Source organism: Felis catus, chromosome C2 (genome assembly GCF_018350175.1).
Source record: "Felis catus isolate Fca126 chromosome C2, F.catus_Fca126_mat1.0, whole genome shotgun sequence".
NCBI lineage: Eukaryota > Metazoa > Chordata > Mammalia > Carnivora > Felidae > Felis > Felis catus.
In genome coordinates, this window is record NC_058376.1 from 58,741,433 (window position 1) to 58,757,117 (window position 15,685).

Here is a 15,685-nt window from a genome sequence, read left to right on the forward strand (position 1 = left end):
TACGTGTGTTTTGAAGAATATAAGTAGGCATTTCTATTAGATATATACCTAGGAGTAGATTTTCTGATCACAGGATATGCCTATGTTCCACATTTTTTTAACTAAAATATAGTTGATACACAATGCTACATTAATTTCAGGGGTACAACATGGCAATGTGATAAGTCTAGATATTATGCTATGCTCACCACAAGTGTAGCTACTATTTGTCCATACAACATTGTTACAGTACCATCGACCATGAAGCCAAAAGGTTTTCCAGTTTCCACTCCCATCAAAGTATGAATTAGGTTTTTTACATATTTTCACTAAATTTGGTATTGTCTGTCTTTCAAGCTAGTCATTCTAGTCATGTATAGTCCAGGTTTTAATTTGCATTTCCTTGATGACTAAAGAAGTTGAGCATCTTGTCTATTGGCCATTTAAACATTCTCTTTTATGACGTGCATAGTCATATATTTTGCTCCATTTTCTATAGAGTTGCCTGTCTTTGTCTTATTGCTTTGTAGAATACAAATCCTTATGCATATATATATATACATATAGCAAGTATCTTCTCTTACTTTATGGTTGTCTTTTTACTGCTGAATATGTATCTTTTGATAGACTGCAGTTAATTAATATTAAAATAGATCAATCACTCACTTCTAATTTTTTATAATTTCATATTTCTAAAAAAGGAATAAAGCATCATATAACTGTTGATGTATGCCCTACTTAAGAAATCGGCTACTCCAGCCAAGTAGATGTTCTATAATACTTTATTTGTAAAGCAGTGTTTTATTTTCACATTTACATTTTTAATGCATTTGAAATGGATTTTTGTTTCTACTTTTAGATGGGAGTCAGTGCATTTGAAATAGATTTTTGTCTTTAGTCTTAGATGAGAGCCAATATATAATTTTTCCATATGGATATCTAATTTACACATCATCATTTATTGGGAAGATAATCTTTTTCCCAAATCTATGCACTGTCTGTTCCATTTGTGATATATATCAGATGCACATATATGTGTGGGACTGCTTCTGGCTCTACTTCATTGTGTTTCATCCATTTCCTTATCCTTGAATAAAAATAACATTATATTACTTTAGCTTTACATTCAGATAGTAGGTCTTGTTTATGCCCTTGGCTTTTTTAGACTCAGCTTGTCAAATGCAGAATTAAAAAAAAAAAAACTGCTTGGGGGCACCTGGGTGGCTCAGTCAGTTAAGTGTCCAACTTCAGCTCAGGACATGATCTCGCAGTTTTTGGGTTCAAGCCCCACGTGCTCAGAGCCTTTGCTGACAGCTCCGAGCCTGGAGTCTGCTTCAGATTCTATGTCTCCCTCTCTCTGTCCCTCCCCTGCTCACACTTGTCTCTCTCTCTCTCTCTCTCTCTCTCTCTCTCTCTTTCTCAAAAATAACTAAACATTAAAAAATCTTTTTTAAAAACTGCTTTAAATTTTATTAGAGTTGCATTGAGTCTAAAAATTAGCTTGAAAAGAATTAACATCATTATGTTTTTTTCCTTATTTACAGTATGATGTATCTTTCCATTTATTTAAGTCTTCTTTATTTTTTTTAGATGTTATTTTGCATATTTCAGTAAAGAGGTCTTATATATCGTCCAATAGGTTTTTATTACCATATATTTCTTTCTTTTTTACTTGGGAAGCTATTTTATATGGTATTTTTATTTTTTTTCCATTTACTTATTGAAGATATATAGAAATATAATTGATTCCTTAAAAAGACTTTATTTTTTAGAACAGTTTTAGGCTTACAGAAAAACTGAGAAAATAGTACAATGTTCCCATATATCCCTTACCCGGCTTTCCCTACTATTAACATCTTATGTCAGTATGGTACATTTGTTCTAATTAACAAATTACATTTTATGTATTTTTCATAACTAAAGTCCACAGTTTATTCACATTTCTTGATTTTTAACTTTTTTTTTTTTTTTTTAAGGATCCCACCCCGGTTATCCCATTACATTTCTTTGTGTTGTCTCCTTAAGCTTCTCTTAACTGACCGTTATCTCAGAATTTCCATATTTTTTATGACATTGACTGTTTTGAGGGGACTGCGCAAGTATGTTGTAGAATTACCCTCCATCAGAATTTGTCTGATATTTTTCTCATGACTAGAGTGCCTTACAGGTTTAGGGGAGGAAGGCCACAGAGGTAAAATGCTATTTTAATTATGTCATATCAAGTGTACATACTATGAACTCTTATGTCTACATGGGATACATTTGTAATACAGTTAGATTTTCAGGTTTCAGACTGCACTCCTTGGCAACCTCTGTCTCCTAAATAATTTTTTTTCTTAAATGTTTATTTATTTTGAGAGACAGCACATGTGCAAGTAAGAGAGGGGCAGAGAGAGAATCCCAAGCAGGCTCTGCACTGTCCTGTCAGCGCAGAGCCCAAAGGGCTTGGTCTCACAAACCATGAGATATTGACCTGAGCCAATATCAAGGGTTGGATGATTAACCAACAGAGCGAGCTACCCAGGTGCCCCAATAATTTCTTAAATTGTGTACTTGAAGATTCACTTTATGTGCTATAAATCTCTATACATTTTGACAAATGTGTAAGGTCACTTAGCAACCATTACAGTATCATACAGAATAGTTTCATTGCCCTAAAAATCCCCTGTGTCTCACCTGTTCAACTCTCCTGGCTACTCCTGAACCCCTGGACACCACTGATATTTCTACTGTCTCTATGGTTTTACCTTTTCCAAAATGGTATATACTTGGAATCACACAGTGTGTAGCCTTCTTAGTTTGGATTCTTTCACTTAGCAATATGTATTCCATATTTATCCATGGTTTGTATGTGTGTGCACGATTTGATAGTTCGTTTCTTTTTATTGCTGGATCATATTCTGTTGTATAGATACTACAGTTTACTCATTTACCTATTGAAGTCATATTGGTGCTTTCAGTTTTTGGTGATGATGAATATGCTGCTCTAAACATTTACCTGTAGATTTTTATGTAGATATAAGTTTTCAAATCAGCTGGGTGAATACCTAAGAGCACAAGCGCTGGATCCCATGGTAAGAATATGTGTAGGTTTGTTAAGAAACTGCCAACTCTCTTCCAAAGTGGCTCTATCATTTTGCATTCCAATCAACAATGAATGAGAATTCCTGCTGCTCCATACCCTCACTGACGTTTAGTATTGTATATACATATTTTAAATATTAGCCATTCTAATAGGTGTGTCGTGGAAGCTCATTATTATTTTAATTGGCAATTTTCTAACAACAAGAGATTTTGTGCATCCTTTCATGTGCTTATTTGCCAATTATATATCTTTTTTTGGTGAGGTGTCCATTTGGATTTTTTGCCTATTTTTACATTGTATTGTTTGCTTTCATTTTTTTTTTTTTTTTTTTTTTTTTTTTTTTTTTTTTTTTTTGTATATTTGGATACAAGTCTGCTATGGCCTGAATCTTTATGACCCCTCAAAATTCATACGTTAAAATTTTAACACTCAATGGTTATGGTATGAGTAGGTGGGGCCTTTGGGAAGTGATTAGCTCATGAGTGTGGAGCCCTCATAAATGGGATTAGATTATAAAAATCCACAGAATTTCCTAGTTCCTTCCACCATGTGAGGACACAACAAGAATTCTATGACCCAGAAGAGAGCCCTTTCTCAACCATGCTGCCCCCTTGATCTTGGATTTCCAACCTCCAGAACTGTGAGAAACAAATTTCTGTTGTTTATAAACTACCCAATCTGTAGTATTTAATTTTAACAGCTTGAATGAACTATGACAAAGTATGTGTTTTACAAATACTTTCTTGCAGTCTGTGGCTTGTTGTCATATTGTCTTTACTTTGTCTTTCACAAAGCAAAGGTCTTTAATTATAATAAAGTATAACATCAATTTTTTTTTTCATTCATGAATCATACTTCTGGTATTATATCTAATAACTTATCACCAAACACAGGGTCACCTAGATTTTCTCCTGTGTTTTCTTCTAAGTTTTATAGTTTTGTAATTTTCATTTAGGTCTATAATCCATATTGAGTTAATTTTTGTTAGGTGTCTATCTTCATTTTTTTTAGCACATGCCTGTTGTAGTGGGTTGAATAGTGCTCCCACCCCCATTCTTGTCTATCTGCAACGTAGAATATGATCTTATTTGGAAATAAGGTCTTTGCAGATACAATTAAGGTGATTTCAGGAAGAAATCACGTTGGGTTAGGGTGAACCCTGAATCCCAAACACCTTGACTTAGGACTTCAGACCTCTAGATCTGTGAAAAATAAATTTCTATTGTTTCAAGTCATGAAGTTTGTGGTACTTTGTTATGGCAGCCCTAGGAAACTAATCGGACACCCAACTGTCCCAGCAGCATCATTTGTCAAAAAGGCCATCCTTGGGGTACCTGGGTGGCTCAGTAGGTTGAGTGTCCGACTTCAGCTCAGGTCATGATCTCGAGGTTCATGAGTTTGAGTCCTGTGTCAGGCTCTGTGCTGACAGCTCAGAGCCTGGAGCCTGCATCAGATTTTGTGTCTCCCTCTCTCTCTCTGCCCCTCCCCCGCTTGCACAAGCTCTACTTTCAAAACTAAACATTAAAAATGTTTAATTAAAAAAGTAATAAAAAAATTAAGAAAAGGGCTATCCTTTCTCTGTTGAATTTCTTTGCACCTTTACCAAAGATCAGTTGACTCTGTGTGTGAGTCCATATCTGGACTCTCTATTCTGTTCCATTGATCTATTTTTTTTTTTTTTTTTTTTGCCAATTCCACAGAGTATTGATTACTCTAGTTATAGTAAGTTTTTAGGTTGAATAGTGTTAGCCCTCAAACTTTGTTGTCCTTCCATATTGTGTTGGCTATTCTGGGTCTTCTACTTCTCTTTATAAACTTTAGAATCAGTTTGTCAATGTCTGTAAATAACTTGTTAAGATTTTAATTGGGATTGCATTGAATCTACAGATCAGGTTGGGATGAACTGATATCTTGACAATATTGAGTCTGCCTATTCACGAACATGGAATATTTCTCATTTATTTAGTTCTTCCCTGATTTGCTCATTGGAGTTTTATAATTTCCCTCATATAGATCTTGTACTTATTTTGTTAGATTTATAACTAAGTATTTCATTTGGGAGCTGCTTATGTAAGTGGTATTATGTTTTTAATTTCAAGTTCCACTTGCTCATTGTTGATATACAGGAAAGCGATTGACTTTTGTATATTAATTGTGTGATCCTACAACTTTGCTATAATTGCTTATTAGTTCCAGGAGTTTCTTTGTTGATTCTTTTTGCTTTTCTACATAGATGATCATGTCATTTATGAACAAAGACAGTTTTATGTATTCCTTCCCAATCTGCATACCTTTTATTTATTTTTCTTGCCTTATTGCATTAGGAAGAGCTTTCAGTATGTGTTGGAAACGAGTGGTGAGAGGGGGCATCCCTGCCTTGTACCTGATCTTAATGGGAAAGCTTTGAGTTTTACGCTATTAAAGTGTGATACTAGCTGTAGGGTTTTTGTAGATATTCTTTTTTTTTTTTTTTTTTTTGAAGATGTTCTTTCTCAGGTGAAGGAAGTTACCCTCTATTCCTAGTTTACTGTGAGGTTTTATTAATGAATTGGTGATGGATTTTATCAAATACTTTTTCTAAATCTGTTGATAGGATCTTGTGACTTTTCTATTTTAGTCTGTTGAGGTTATAAATTACATTAGTTGATTTTCAAGTGTTGAACCAGCTTTGTATACATGGGATAAATCTCGCTTGATCATGGAGTTTATTTTTTTAATACTTTTTTAGATTCAACTTGTTTAGAATTTTTGCATATATGTTTATAAGAGATATTGGTCTGTAGTTTTATTTCTTGTAATGTCTTTGGCATTTTCTCTTTATTCTTTTTAGCATTTCCGTATCTATGCTTACATTATCCATATGTTTTTGCACGTGTCAAACTTTTTCATGAGTCTTTATTATATTAATCATAGTTGACTTTAATTCTCTGTCTGATAATTACAAAATCTGTACTGTATTTGAGTCTGGCTTGGACACTTGCTTTGTCTTTTCCAATTACTTTTATTCTGGGCTTTTAGCATGCCTTACAACTTTTTTTTTTTTAATCCAGACATGACATGTCAGATAAGAACTAAGGTAAATAGAGCTTTAACTTGGGTTTTATGTTATTCTGACAGGGAGTTGGGTTGTGTTGACTGTTTACTATAGGTTAAGGTATCAAGGGTTTCAAATTCTTGTAGTTTCTTTGTTTTTGTCTCTCCTATTGATGATTGAAGTCTGAGCGTTACAACCATTTCAACTGTAATCCACTATCATTATATTGGAACCCTACTGCTGTGGTGGGGAAGACTTAAGGAAGTAAGTATTTTAAAATCTTATGTTTAAATTTCACTCTTGGTAGGCCTATGACCCTTGGCTGTGACTTCACAAGTTTTTGTACCTTTTCCCCCTGCCTTCCCCACCTTAGATAAGATAGGAAAGCTAAAGGGAACCAGATCTGGGTCATTGTCCTTCCACCCATGTGAGATAAGGTCTGATAAAGTCTTTTCCCCTGGAGAAGGGGACATTTTTATGGAAAATGCACCGGGCTTATTTCAACATGATTACTTTCTCCTTCCTTTGCCAAAGATATGAGGTGAGTTTTCCTGGCTCTTCACTGCGAGAAACTGGCTAGGTTCATGCTGGTGGAAACTATGAATTTTAGGTCCTCCCTAATACTGGAGCCCTGAGGAGTTTGTCACCCTCAACCTCCAGAGATTCATCAAAATTACCGTTACTTGTGTTGGTAATTTATGTTTCAAGTTTTGCCGCCAATAAATATTTGTCAATAGGTAGTATATGTCAGAAACACTTTTAGAAACTACCTATCAATGGTGAAGAAGATAAGAAAGCTCATTTTCTAGTGGGGAAAGACACAAATAAAAAGATAATTATAAAACAGAGAGATAAGGGAGTGCTATGATAGGGATAGTATCCAAGGTAGTATGAAAGTACATTTCTCTTAATTTATATTGGGCTTTATTTTCAGATTCTCCACATAGAATAAAATACAAAAATAATGAGACAGCTGTATTTGGAGAAAATGTGACGATTTTCTGCAATTTGACAACTCCAGCAGATGTTGTGCAAATTACCTGGCAGAAGATCCAAGGTTCTTTGCGACAAAATATTGGCACATATAGCAATATATATGGAGAAAAGATTCTTCCACCATACAGAGATCGGCTGCACTGTGAGGTCATCGAACCCAATTCCTCATTCATAACTATCCGTGAAGTAACATTTGAAGATGAAGCCTGCTACAAATGTCTATTTAATGTGTTCCCGCAAGGCAGCCATAGTGGACAAATTTGCCTTAACATTATAGGTATGTAAGTGTTTTATGTAGAGTCAAAATCAAGGGGATGTGAGCTTTGAAGTTTAAGGTCCAGAGAAAGAATATTAGAGAAGGAAAGACTATTATAGAGGCCATCCATAACCAGTCTTTTGTTATACAGAAGAAAAAAAGTGGAAGCCAATGATGGCTACGTGACTTTCTGATTTCCACATGGTTCCTGACCAGGCATAACATTTAGGTCTTCTGACCTCTCATCTAAATTTTACACTGCATTGATTTTAATCCAGTAGATAAAAGTCATAAATGACATCAGAATTTTCACTGGGAAAGAGAGGAAAAGAAAAAGAGAGAGTAGAGAGAAAAAAAAAAGAGGAAAGAAGACTTAGAGAATAAAAATTTACTAACAAATTAACAAAATGTCTAAGGAATAGTGATAGTGACATAGTGTCCCCCCATTATTTTGCTATAACTTTAAAGTGTTGGAGATTTATAGAATGTAATTTTAAGGTTGAATGAAAGTGAAGATACCAACTGTTCCTCTTAAACTGGAATAGTGGGTATAAGAGACGAAATTGTGAAGTTTTGCAAAATGTGAGGAGAGGTATCTGAGAGGGACATGTTTACAACATTTCACTGTCATATACAAATTTGGGGAAGTCCATCTTTAACACTTCAGAAATCTTGTGTGACATATTTTTATATTTAATTTTGTGTCTCCTTTTTTGTCTCAGCTGTATCTGAAATAAAAACTGAGCTCCAGTCCAACTTTGACTCTGAAGATTTTCTTAGTTTTATTTACTCAGCTGTGGGAAAACCTGTTCCTCAAATATCTCTTTTCCCATCAAAAGTCTTGATTAATCCACCAGAGGAATACCTTGCTCAGAACCCAAATGGCACAGTGACTATCACGAAAATGTACAACGTCTCCTTGGAGACTGTGAGATCCCTAAGTCTCCAACACCTGATTGTGCACATGGATCATCCTCTAAGGAATGAAGAGAAGATTGTTCCTCTGTCAGTCAAACAAGAATGTAAGTAGAAATAATAATCAACAAGGGAAAATGTTTTAAAAATTCATACCAGAAATGTTTGTGTACTCATCTATTTTTAGAAATGTTAAGTCTTTGTGGTACTCCTGCATGGTTAAAAGAATCAGGCAATGCAAATGTTCTCTACCCCAGTTCTGTCTCCAATGGTAACTGTTCTTAAAGGGCAAAGTTTTCATTGATCTCCCTTAACTGCTTTCCACTGAATTTCTGCCACAGGCAGTGAAGACTAGGTTCACTCATACCTCCTTCCACCGTTCCTCCTCCCAATATGGTTCCTTTCTTCCCAATATAGTTCTCTTACTGCTTACCTCTGCAGCCGTCAGCAGCATGGTAAAACCTATTTTTTGTTTCATCCACCATAGAAAGTCTCTCTCAGCTGCCCATTTCTCCTTGCCTGTCTTCCACCCAAGCTCTGTCAATTGTACCCTCTGTTTCAAAGCCGTAATTAAACAAGGTATGATTTTTCTTAAAACTTTAAATAATAATTTCAATATATTTATGTTCTGTATTTGTATAATATAATTGCCTACAAAATTTAAATAATTGTTTTTATATTTCACCTGCATAATCTTTCAACATGAAACCATTTTGTCTCTATACATTAAGTGTAAATCTGATATATTTAGGTTTTCATTTACCGCCTTATTATTTGTTTTCTATTTTCTGACCTGTTTTATAATCCTTTCTCTCCCTGAATTCTTTTGGATTATTTATTTTTGTTTCATTTACCTCTTCTATTAGTTTGTTAACTATACATTCCTGCACCCTTCTTTAAGGGTTGTCTTGGAGACTGCAACATACATCTCTTGACTTATTAAAGTCTAATATAATTTATTATTTTTACTACTTTTCAGATAATGCAATGGGCTTATATGAATGCCCACTCCTTGTGCTATTGGTTTGTGCATTTTATTTATTTATTTATTTATTTGAGTATAGTTGACACACAATGCTATATTAGTTTTGGGCGCATATTTTGTACATTTTAATTCTTTATATATGTTTAAATGCCGAAATATGTTATTGTTTTTGTTCCTGTTATTTATAATAATATTCTTTATATTTATCCTTTCCATTGTTTTTTATTTCTTTGTCCATGTTCACACTTTTCCTTCTGTCTAAAGAATTCTTTTTTGTTTTTTTCATAGTGAAAAATTATAGATGGCCAATTATTTTAATATTTTTGGTCATAAAATGTTTTAACTTTTGAAGAACATTTTTACAGGATTTCTGATTCCAGTTTGATAGTTATTTCGTATTTTTCATCACCTTGACAATGGTATTTTATTGGCTTCAGACTTTCATTACTTTTGCTGAAAAGATATATATCAATTTTATTGCTGGTCCTTTGAAATGTATCTCCCTTTCATCCTGGCGGCTTTTAAGATTTTCTCCTTGTATTTGTTTTATGTCAGTTTTATTATTAGTGCTTTGGTGTCGCATCCTTTGTATTTGTCTTGCTTGTGTTTTCCTAAGGTTCTTGAGTGTTTAGTTAATGTCCTTCATCACTTTTGGAAAAAATGTAAACTCAGGAAGTGGGGAGGATAAAATTTCTCCATAATTTGTCACATTCATTCAAGAACAAAAAGCATCACTCGCCATCAATGATATTGGTTCATAAAGTTTGAATGAGTGAAGGACACATCACATTTTTTGGAAGTTTAACAATTTGGGGTACATAACCAGCTACTGGACTATTGGAATAAGTAGCCTACTACATAGTACAGATGGGCTAAACATAACCTCATTTGAACCTAGGATGTCTCATTAATATTTGAATTAAACAATCTGTGGACTAACCTAAATAAAGTACAAGGTAATAACCAGCACAAAATGAAACTACTACAAAATATAACACACTCAGGCCAACATAAATTATCCTTCCATCATTTTCATGCCTCCCTCCCCCAGGTTAACACAACCTGGTTAAAGCAAAGTCACCTCAGTGCTGTGGAATTAGAACAGTGGGAAATTTCCCTAGTGATTCTGATAGTCATGCTAACAGGCCACAGGGTTTCTCCTATGGTCTTACAATGCTGTTTCATGCGATTGATAGTTTGCTTGTTACACAACTTTAGTTTAACAACCCTTTTGCCCTCAGAATTTGCAAAGTAGTCCTCCATTGTCTTTGATCGTCCATTGTGATTGATGAAAAGTCAAATGTCAATCAGAAAATTGTAATAGTAAATATTACTGTATCTTCTCTTTGGTAATGGTAACCTTCTCATTATCCTTAGAGCTCTGAAACTTTCTACTACTATTTTTAGAGTATTTTATTTATAGTTCTTTAATGTAATTGGCATTTGGTGAGTTCATTCAATTTGGAGACTCATATCTTTAAACTCTGAATATTCTCTCCTTTCTTTGAAAAATTTCCACCTGTTCACTTAATTTATTCTCTTTTTATAAACCTCAATTAATTGGGCATGAAAACATTTACATTGAATCTTATTTTCATCTTTTAAAAAATATGTCTTTTCTTCCCTTCATAGTATCTGGGAGACTTAAAAAAATATCTTTAAACTTTTTCATTCAAGTTTTTCTTTTTTTGGCAATCAGGCTTATAATTTTGAATTGCTTTTATAATTTAAGATTAATTTTATAAATTAAAGTTGATTTAATTTTTTCATACCCTTCTCTCCCTGCTTTAAGAAAGTAATATCTTGTCAAATCTTGTAATTATCTTCTGTTTCTTTAATTATCTCCTCCACTGCCCACCCTTGGGATACTACCACCATTTTAATTTTATTTATGCTTCCTTTACTCAATCTTTCTCACTTTGATTACAGGTTTTATTCAAAGTCTGATGAGCCCTGACTGCAGCTTGACAGATTTTTTGTGTGTTTTTTTACATCTTGTAACGAGACAGACTTTTGTTTGTAGAAAGGAGGCAGCAGAAGACTCTAAAAGCCAGAATGGAGGGGCCTATACTCAAGGTGTCTGACCCCCTACCCTAAGTATTCCTAGTATATATTCATTATATTCAATGAATTACTTAACTATTCCTTCTTCCTCTTTCCCTCCTCCTCCTCCTCCTCCTCCTCCTCCTCCTCCTCCTCCTCCTCTTCCTTCTTCTTCTTCTTCTTCTTCTTCTTCTTCTTCTTCTTCTTCTTCTTCTTCTTCTCCTTCTTCTTCTTCTTCTTCTTCTCCTTCTTCCTGAAGGATCAGAGCACCTGGCTGTCCAGAACTGAACTTTCAGATATGGAAATGGGTGCTTTTGAGTGTAAGTTTCATCCTGTGATTAATCCCTCCTTCTTTTGTCATCTGAGTTCTAATGCTGTCCAGTTTCTGTGGGGCTCTCTCTGCAGGTGTAGTCTGTTCTGTGCATACATGAGCCTGCAGCTTCTCTCACCCTGCACCTTCAGAGGCCATTCCTCTGTCCACTTCACATCTGTTGTAAATTTGTTTAAATCTCTTGCCAATGAAGATCATTCTTCTGTCTGCTGTTTTTCGCTGAATCAGTTTATTTTTGTTACTATGTTACATGTGTTTCTTGAAGCTGAAGTTAATCAGGTCCTCTTTCTGTAAAAATTCCTTAAATCATGAGATTGGAACATGCCCATTGAATAGCATATGTATATATCTCTCATCAATCTATTGACTGGATTATTATGGTTAATTTCACCTCTCACTAAAATGCAAATGTCTGTAAAGAAGTAACTTGTCAATTCAGAAGATAATTCTTCCTTGCTTAGCTGTGCAACAAATAGTAGGGATATAAATTCCTGATTTTTTTTTTTTTTTGAGAGAGAGAAAGCATGTCAGCAGGAGAGGGGCAGAGGGAAAGAGGGAGAGAATCTCAAGCAAGCTCTGCACTGAGCATGATGTGGGGGCTCGATCCCACAATCCTGGGATCATGACCTGAGCCGAAATCAAGAGTCGGACCTGCAACCGACTAAGCCACCCAGGTGCCCCCTATAAATTTCTGGTTTTACTGAAATCTCATAGAAAGCCTTTTTCCCCCATGCTTTATTATTGCTGACTTTAGTGCTGTGTTCACATTTTAGTGTCAATTTCAGGGCTGTATTCACATTTTATGCCCATTCAGCCTTCTTTGCCCAGTTTGAATGAGCTATGTAGTATCTCATTGAAAAAGAATATAGTTAAAACTAGAACCTGAGACCAAGTGACATCTGAACAGTCAAAAATAAATAGCACAGAGTTTCTCACATGGATTTTCCTAACAGTATCAACGAAGAAGTAATCACTAACAAAAATTTCTCGAAAAAAGGACTCAAAAATTCTACCACAAGCAGCCCTAAGAATGCAAAATGCACAATAATTCATGCCATTTACTGTAAGCACAATTTCCTCACAAGGTCCATCCACAAAGTGTATTGGTTCATTTTTATATTATATCTAAGAACTAGCATTGATAATCATGATGATCTTCGGTTAAATTTAAGTTGTAATGAAAAATGTAATTATATTCAGAAGATAGAATATACATATCTCTACACAGATAGAAGTGGATTTGTAAGGGGCGCCTGGGTGGCTCAGTCAGTTAAGCGTCCGACTTCGGCTCAGGTCATGATCTTGCGGTCCATGAGTTTGAGCCCCGTGTCAGGCTCTGTGCTGACCGCTCAGAGCCTGGAGCTTTTTTTGGATTCTGTGTCTCCCTCTCTCTCTGACCCTCCCCCATTCATGCTCTGTTTCTCTCTGTCTCAAAAGTAAATAAACGTTAAAAAAAAAAAAGAAGTGGATTTGTAATACAATTTAGGAATACTGTGGCCAAAATAGTTACTATAAAGAGTGTTGATAGGGCGCCTGGGTGGCTCAGTTGGTTAGGTATCAGACTCTTGATTTTGGCTCAGGTCATGGTCTCATGGTTTGTGAGACTGGATTCTCTCACTCCCTTTCTATCTGCCCCTCCCCTACTTGTGCTCTTTTTCTCTAAAAATGCATTTAAAAAAACTTAAAAAAAAAGAACTTATCCAACTCAACACTCAAAAAACAGCTAATCCAGTTAAGAAATGGTCAGAAGACATGCATGAACAGACATTTCTCCAAAGAAGGGATACAAATGCCTAACAGACACATAAAAAAATGCTCAACATCACTCATCATCAGGTAAATACAAATCAAAACCACAATGAGATACCACCTCACACCTGTCAGAATGGCTAACATTAACAACTCAGGAATCAACAGATGTTGGCAAAGATGCAGAGAAAGGGAAACTCTCTTACACTGTTGGTAGGACTGCAAACTGGTGCAGCCACTCTGGAAAACAGTGGGGAAGTTCCTCAAAAAATTAAAAATAGATCTACCCTGTGACCCAGCAATTGCACTGCTAGGTCTTTATCCAAAGGAAACCAAAATGCTGATTTGAAGGGGCACATGCCCCATTGATTACAGCAGCGCTATCAACAATAGCCAAATTATGGAAAGAGTCCAAGTATCCATCAAGAGATGAATGGATAAAGAAGATGTGATAAATATATACACAAAGGAATATTACTCAGCCATCAAACAGAATGAAATCTTGCCATTTGTATCAATGCGGATGGAACTAGAGTGTGTTATGCTAAATGAAAAAAGTCGATCAGAGAAAGACAGATACCATATGATTTCACATGTATGTGGTATTTAAGAAACAAAACAGATGAACATAGGGGAAGGAAAGGAAAAATAAAATAAGATAAAAACAGAGAGGGCGGCAAACCACAAGAGAGTGTTAAAAAGAGAACAAGCTGAAGGTTCCTAGAGGGGCAGTTAGTGGGGTGATGAGCTGAATGGCTGATGGGCATTAAGGAGGGCACTTGTGATGAGCACTGGGTGCTATATATAAGTGATGAATCACCATATTCTATTCCTGAAACCAATACTATACTATATGTTAGCTAACTTGAATTTAAATAAAATCTTGGAAGAAAATTAAAAAAAGGTGTTGATACTCAAAGTTTTACAATATTCTTTTTCATAAGACTGCAGGCTCTGGAATCAGACAATACTGAACTTGCTTCCCAATTTTGCCACTTAATCACTATGTATCTTTGGCCAATTTTCTTAACATCTCAGAGCCTCTATTTTCCCATCTGTATCTAATAATGTACTCCCCTGGTTAATGTAAATAATCCTTATAAGATGCTTATCACATTGCTTAATACATTAATCTTAAGTACTAATTATCATTATAAATTTATTTTCTGGGGCTTTTGCAGATACATTTTAATAATTGAATAATATTTCATTGTGACTACATTATGTTTTTCTTAAACATTTTCTTGTGATTGTTCTTTTGGTGGTTATATCTTTTTTTCTTATTCTTGAGTGTGGTAAAATGGTATTAAGTATTATCTGTCTTCAATTTGAAAATGCGTTAGTATATTCTTTTACAAAATTGAATATGGTAAATAATATTAAAGTATCAATTTGATTATCAACAAAGCAATGGTAAGTCAAAAGAGCATTGAAGATTAAAAGTACCGCGTATAGAAATGACATATAGTCACAAAGAATATGTTTCTGCTTGTGTCTTTCAGGTACTTCTGGTTCTCCTTATATTTTGTTGTATGCATTTGGTTCATTCATAATTTTTCTATGTATTGTATTTATCATTTTCCATCTTGTCCAGAGAAAGAAAAAGTAAGTTATATTACTCCCTGTCTATGATAGGGAAGGTGGGTAAAATAGGCCTAGTTTTAAATCTAAAAAAATTTTTTTTTTCATGGAAAAACTCATCATGGAAAGAATGATGATGGAAAACTCTTTTCCCTATATTTAATAATTCTTGCAGTCAAGGGTTTATTCTTATTAAAATGATACCCTACTTGGGATTGTTACAAAGGTAGGCTGTTAGTAATTTATGCCATGGTAAATTGAGTTTAAGATTCTTTCTTGAGGACAGATTTTGACAGGAAAGAGCATATGGACTTCAGGTGACTGGTGGGAGGGGATCCACTGAGTGGTGAAAAAGGCTGAATGTGAACAGTTTTTAGGATTCAAGAATGAACGAAAGGAGGTTTTTAAAAGAGGTGATTGCCATAGTCAAAATGGGAATCACCAGTGGTCTGGACTAGGGTGGTAGCAGTGGGAGTTGAGGGAATTAGGGATAGGTTTAGGATGACAAGATTTGCTGCTGGAGAAGGTGTGGCTAAAGGGTAAAAGGGGGAAATTATCTTGATGATTCTAAATGTTTTGCCATGGAGTGAAGAAGCCTTTTACAAATGGGGAATTATTAGAGGAAGAACAAATTTGGAGGGAGGATCAAGAGTTCTATTTTGAACATATTTGTTTTCACATGTTTATTTGACAACCAAGAGAATGTCAGTTATCTCTATATATGAATCTGG

The 15,685-nt window shown here is 34.8% G+C and overlaps 1 protein-coding gene across 1 annotated transcript in view; it reads left to right on the plus strand.

Annotated features, from left to right (window-relative positions):
* The window catches only part of LOC109491644, a 45,772-nt gene that overhangs the window by 22,665 nt on the left and 7,422 nt on the right, over positions 1-15,685 (plus strand). The window contains exons 3-5 of the mRNA XM_045037319.1: positions 7,033-7,371; positions 8,073-8,372; positions 14,876-14,978. Coding sequence (XP_044893254.1) covers positions 7,033-7,371; positions 8,073-8,372; positions 14,876-14,978 — 742 coding nt within the window. The remainder of the gene's footprint in view (positions 1-7,032; positions 7,372-8,072; positions 8,373-14,875; positions 14,979-15,685) is intronic.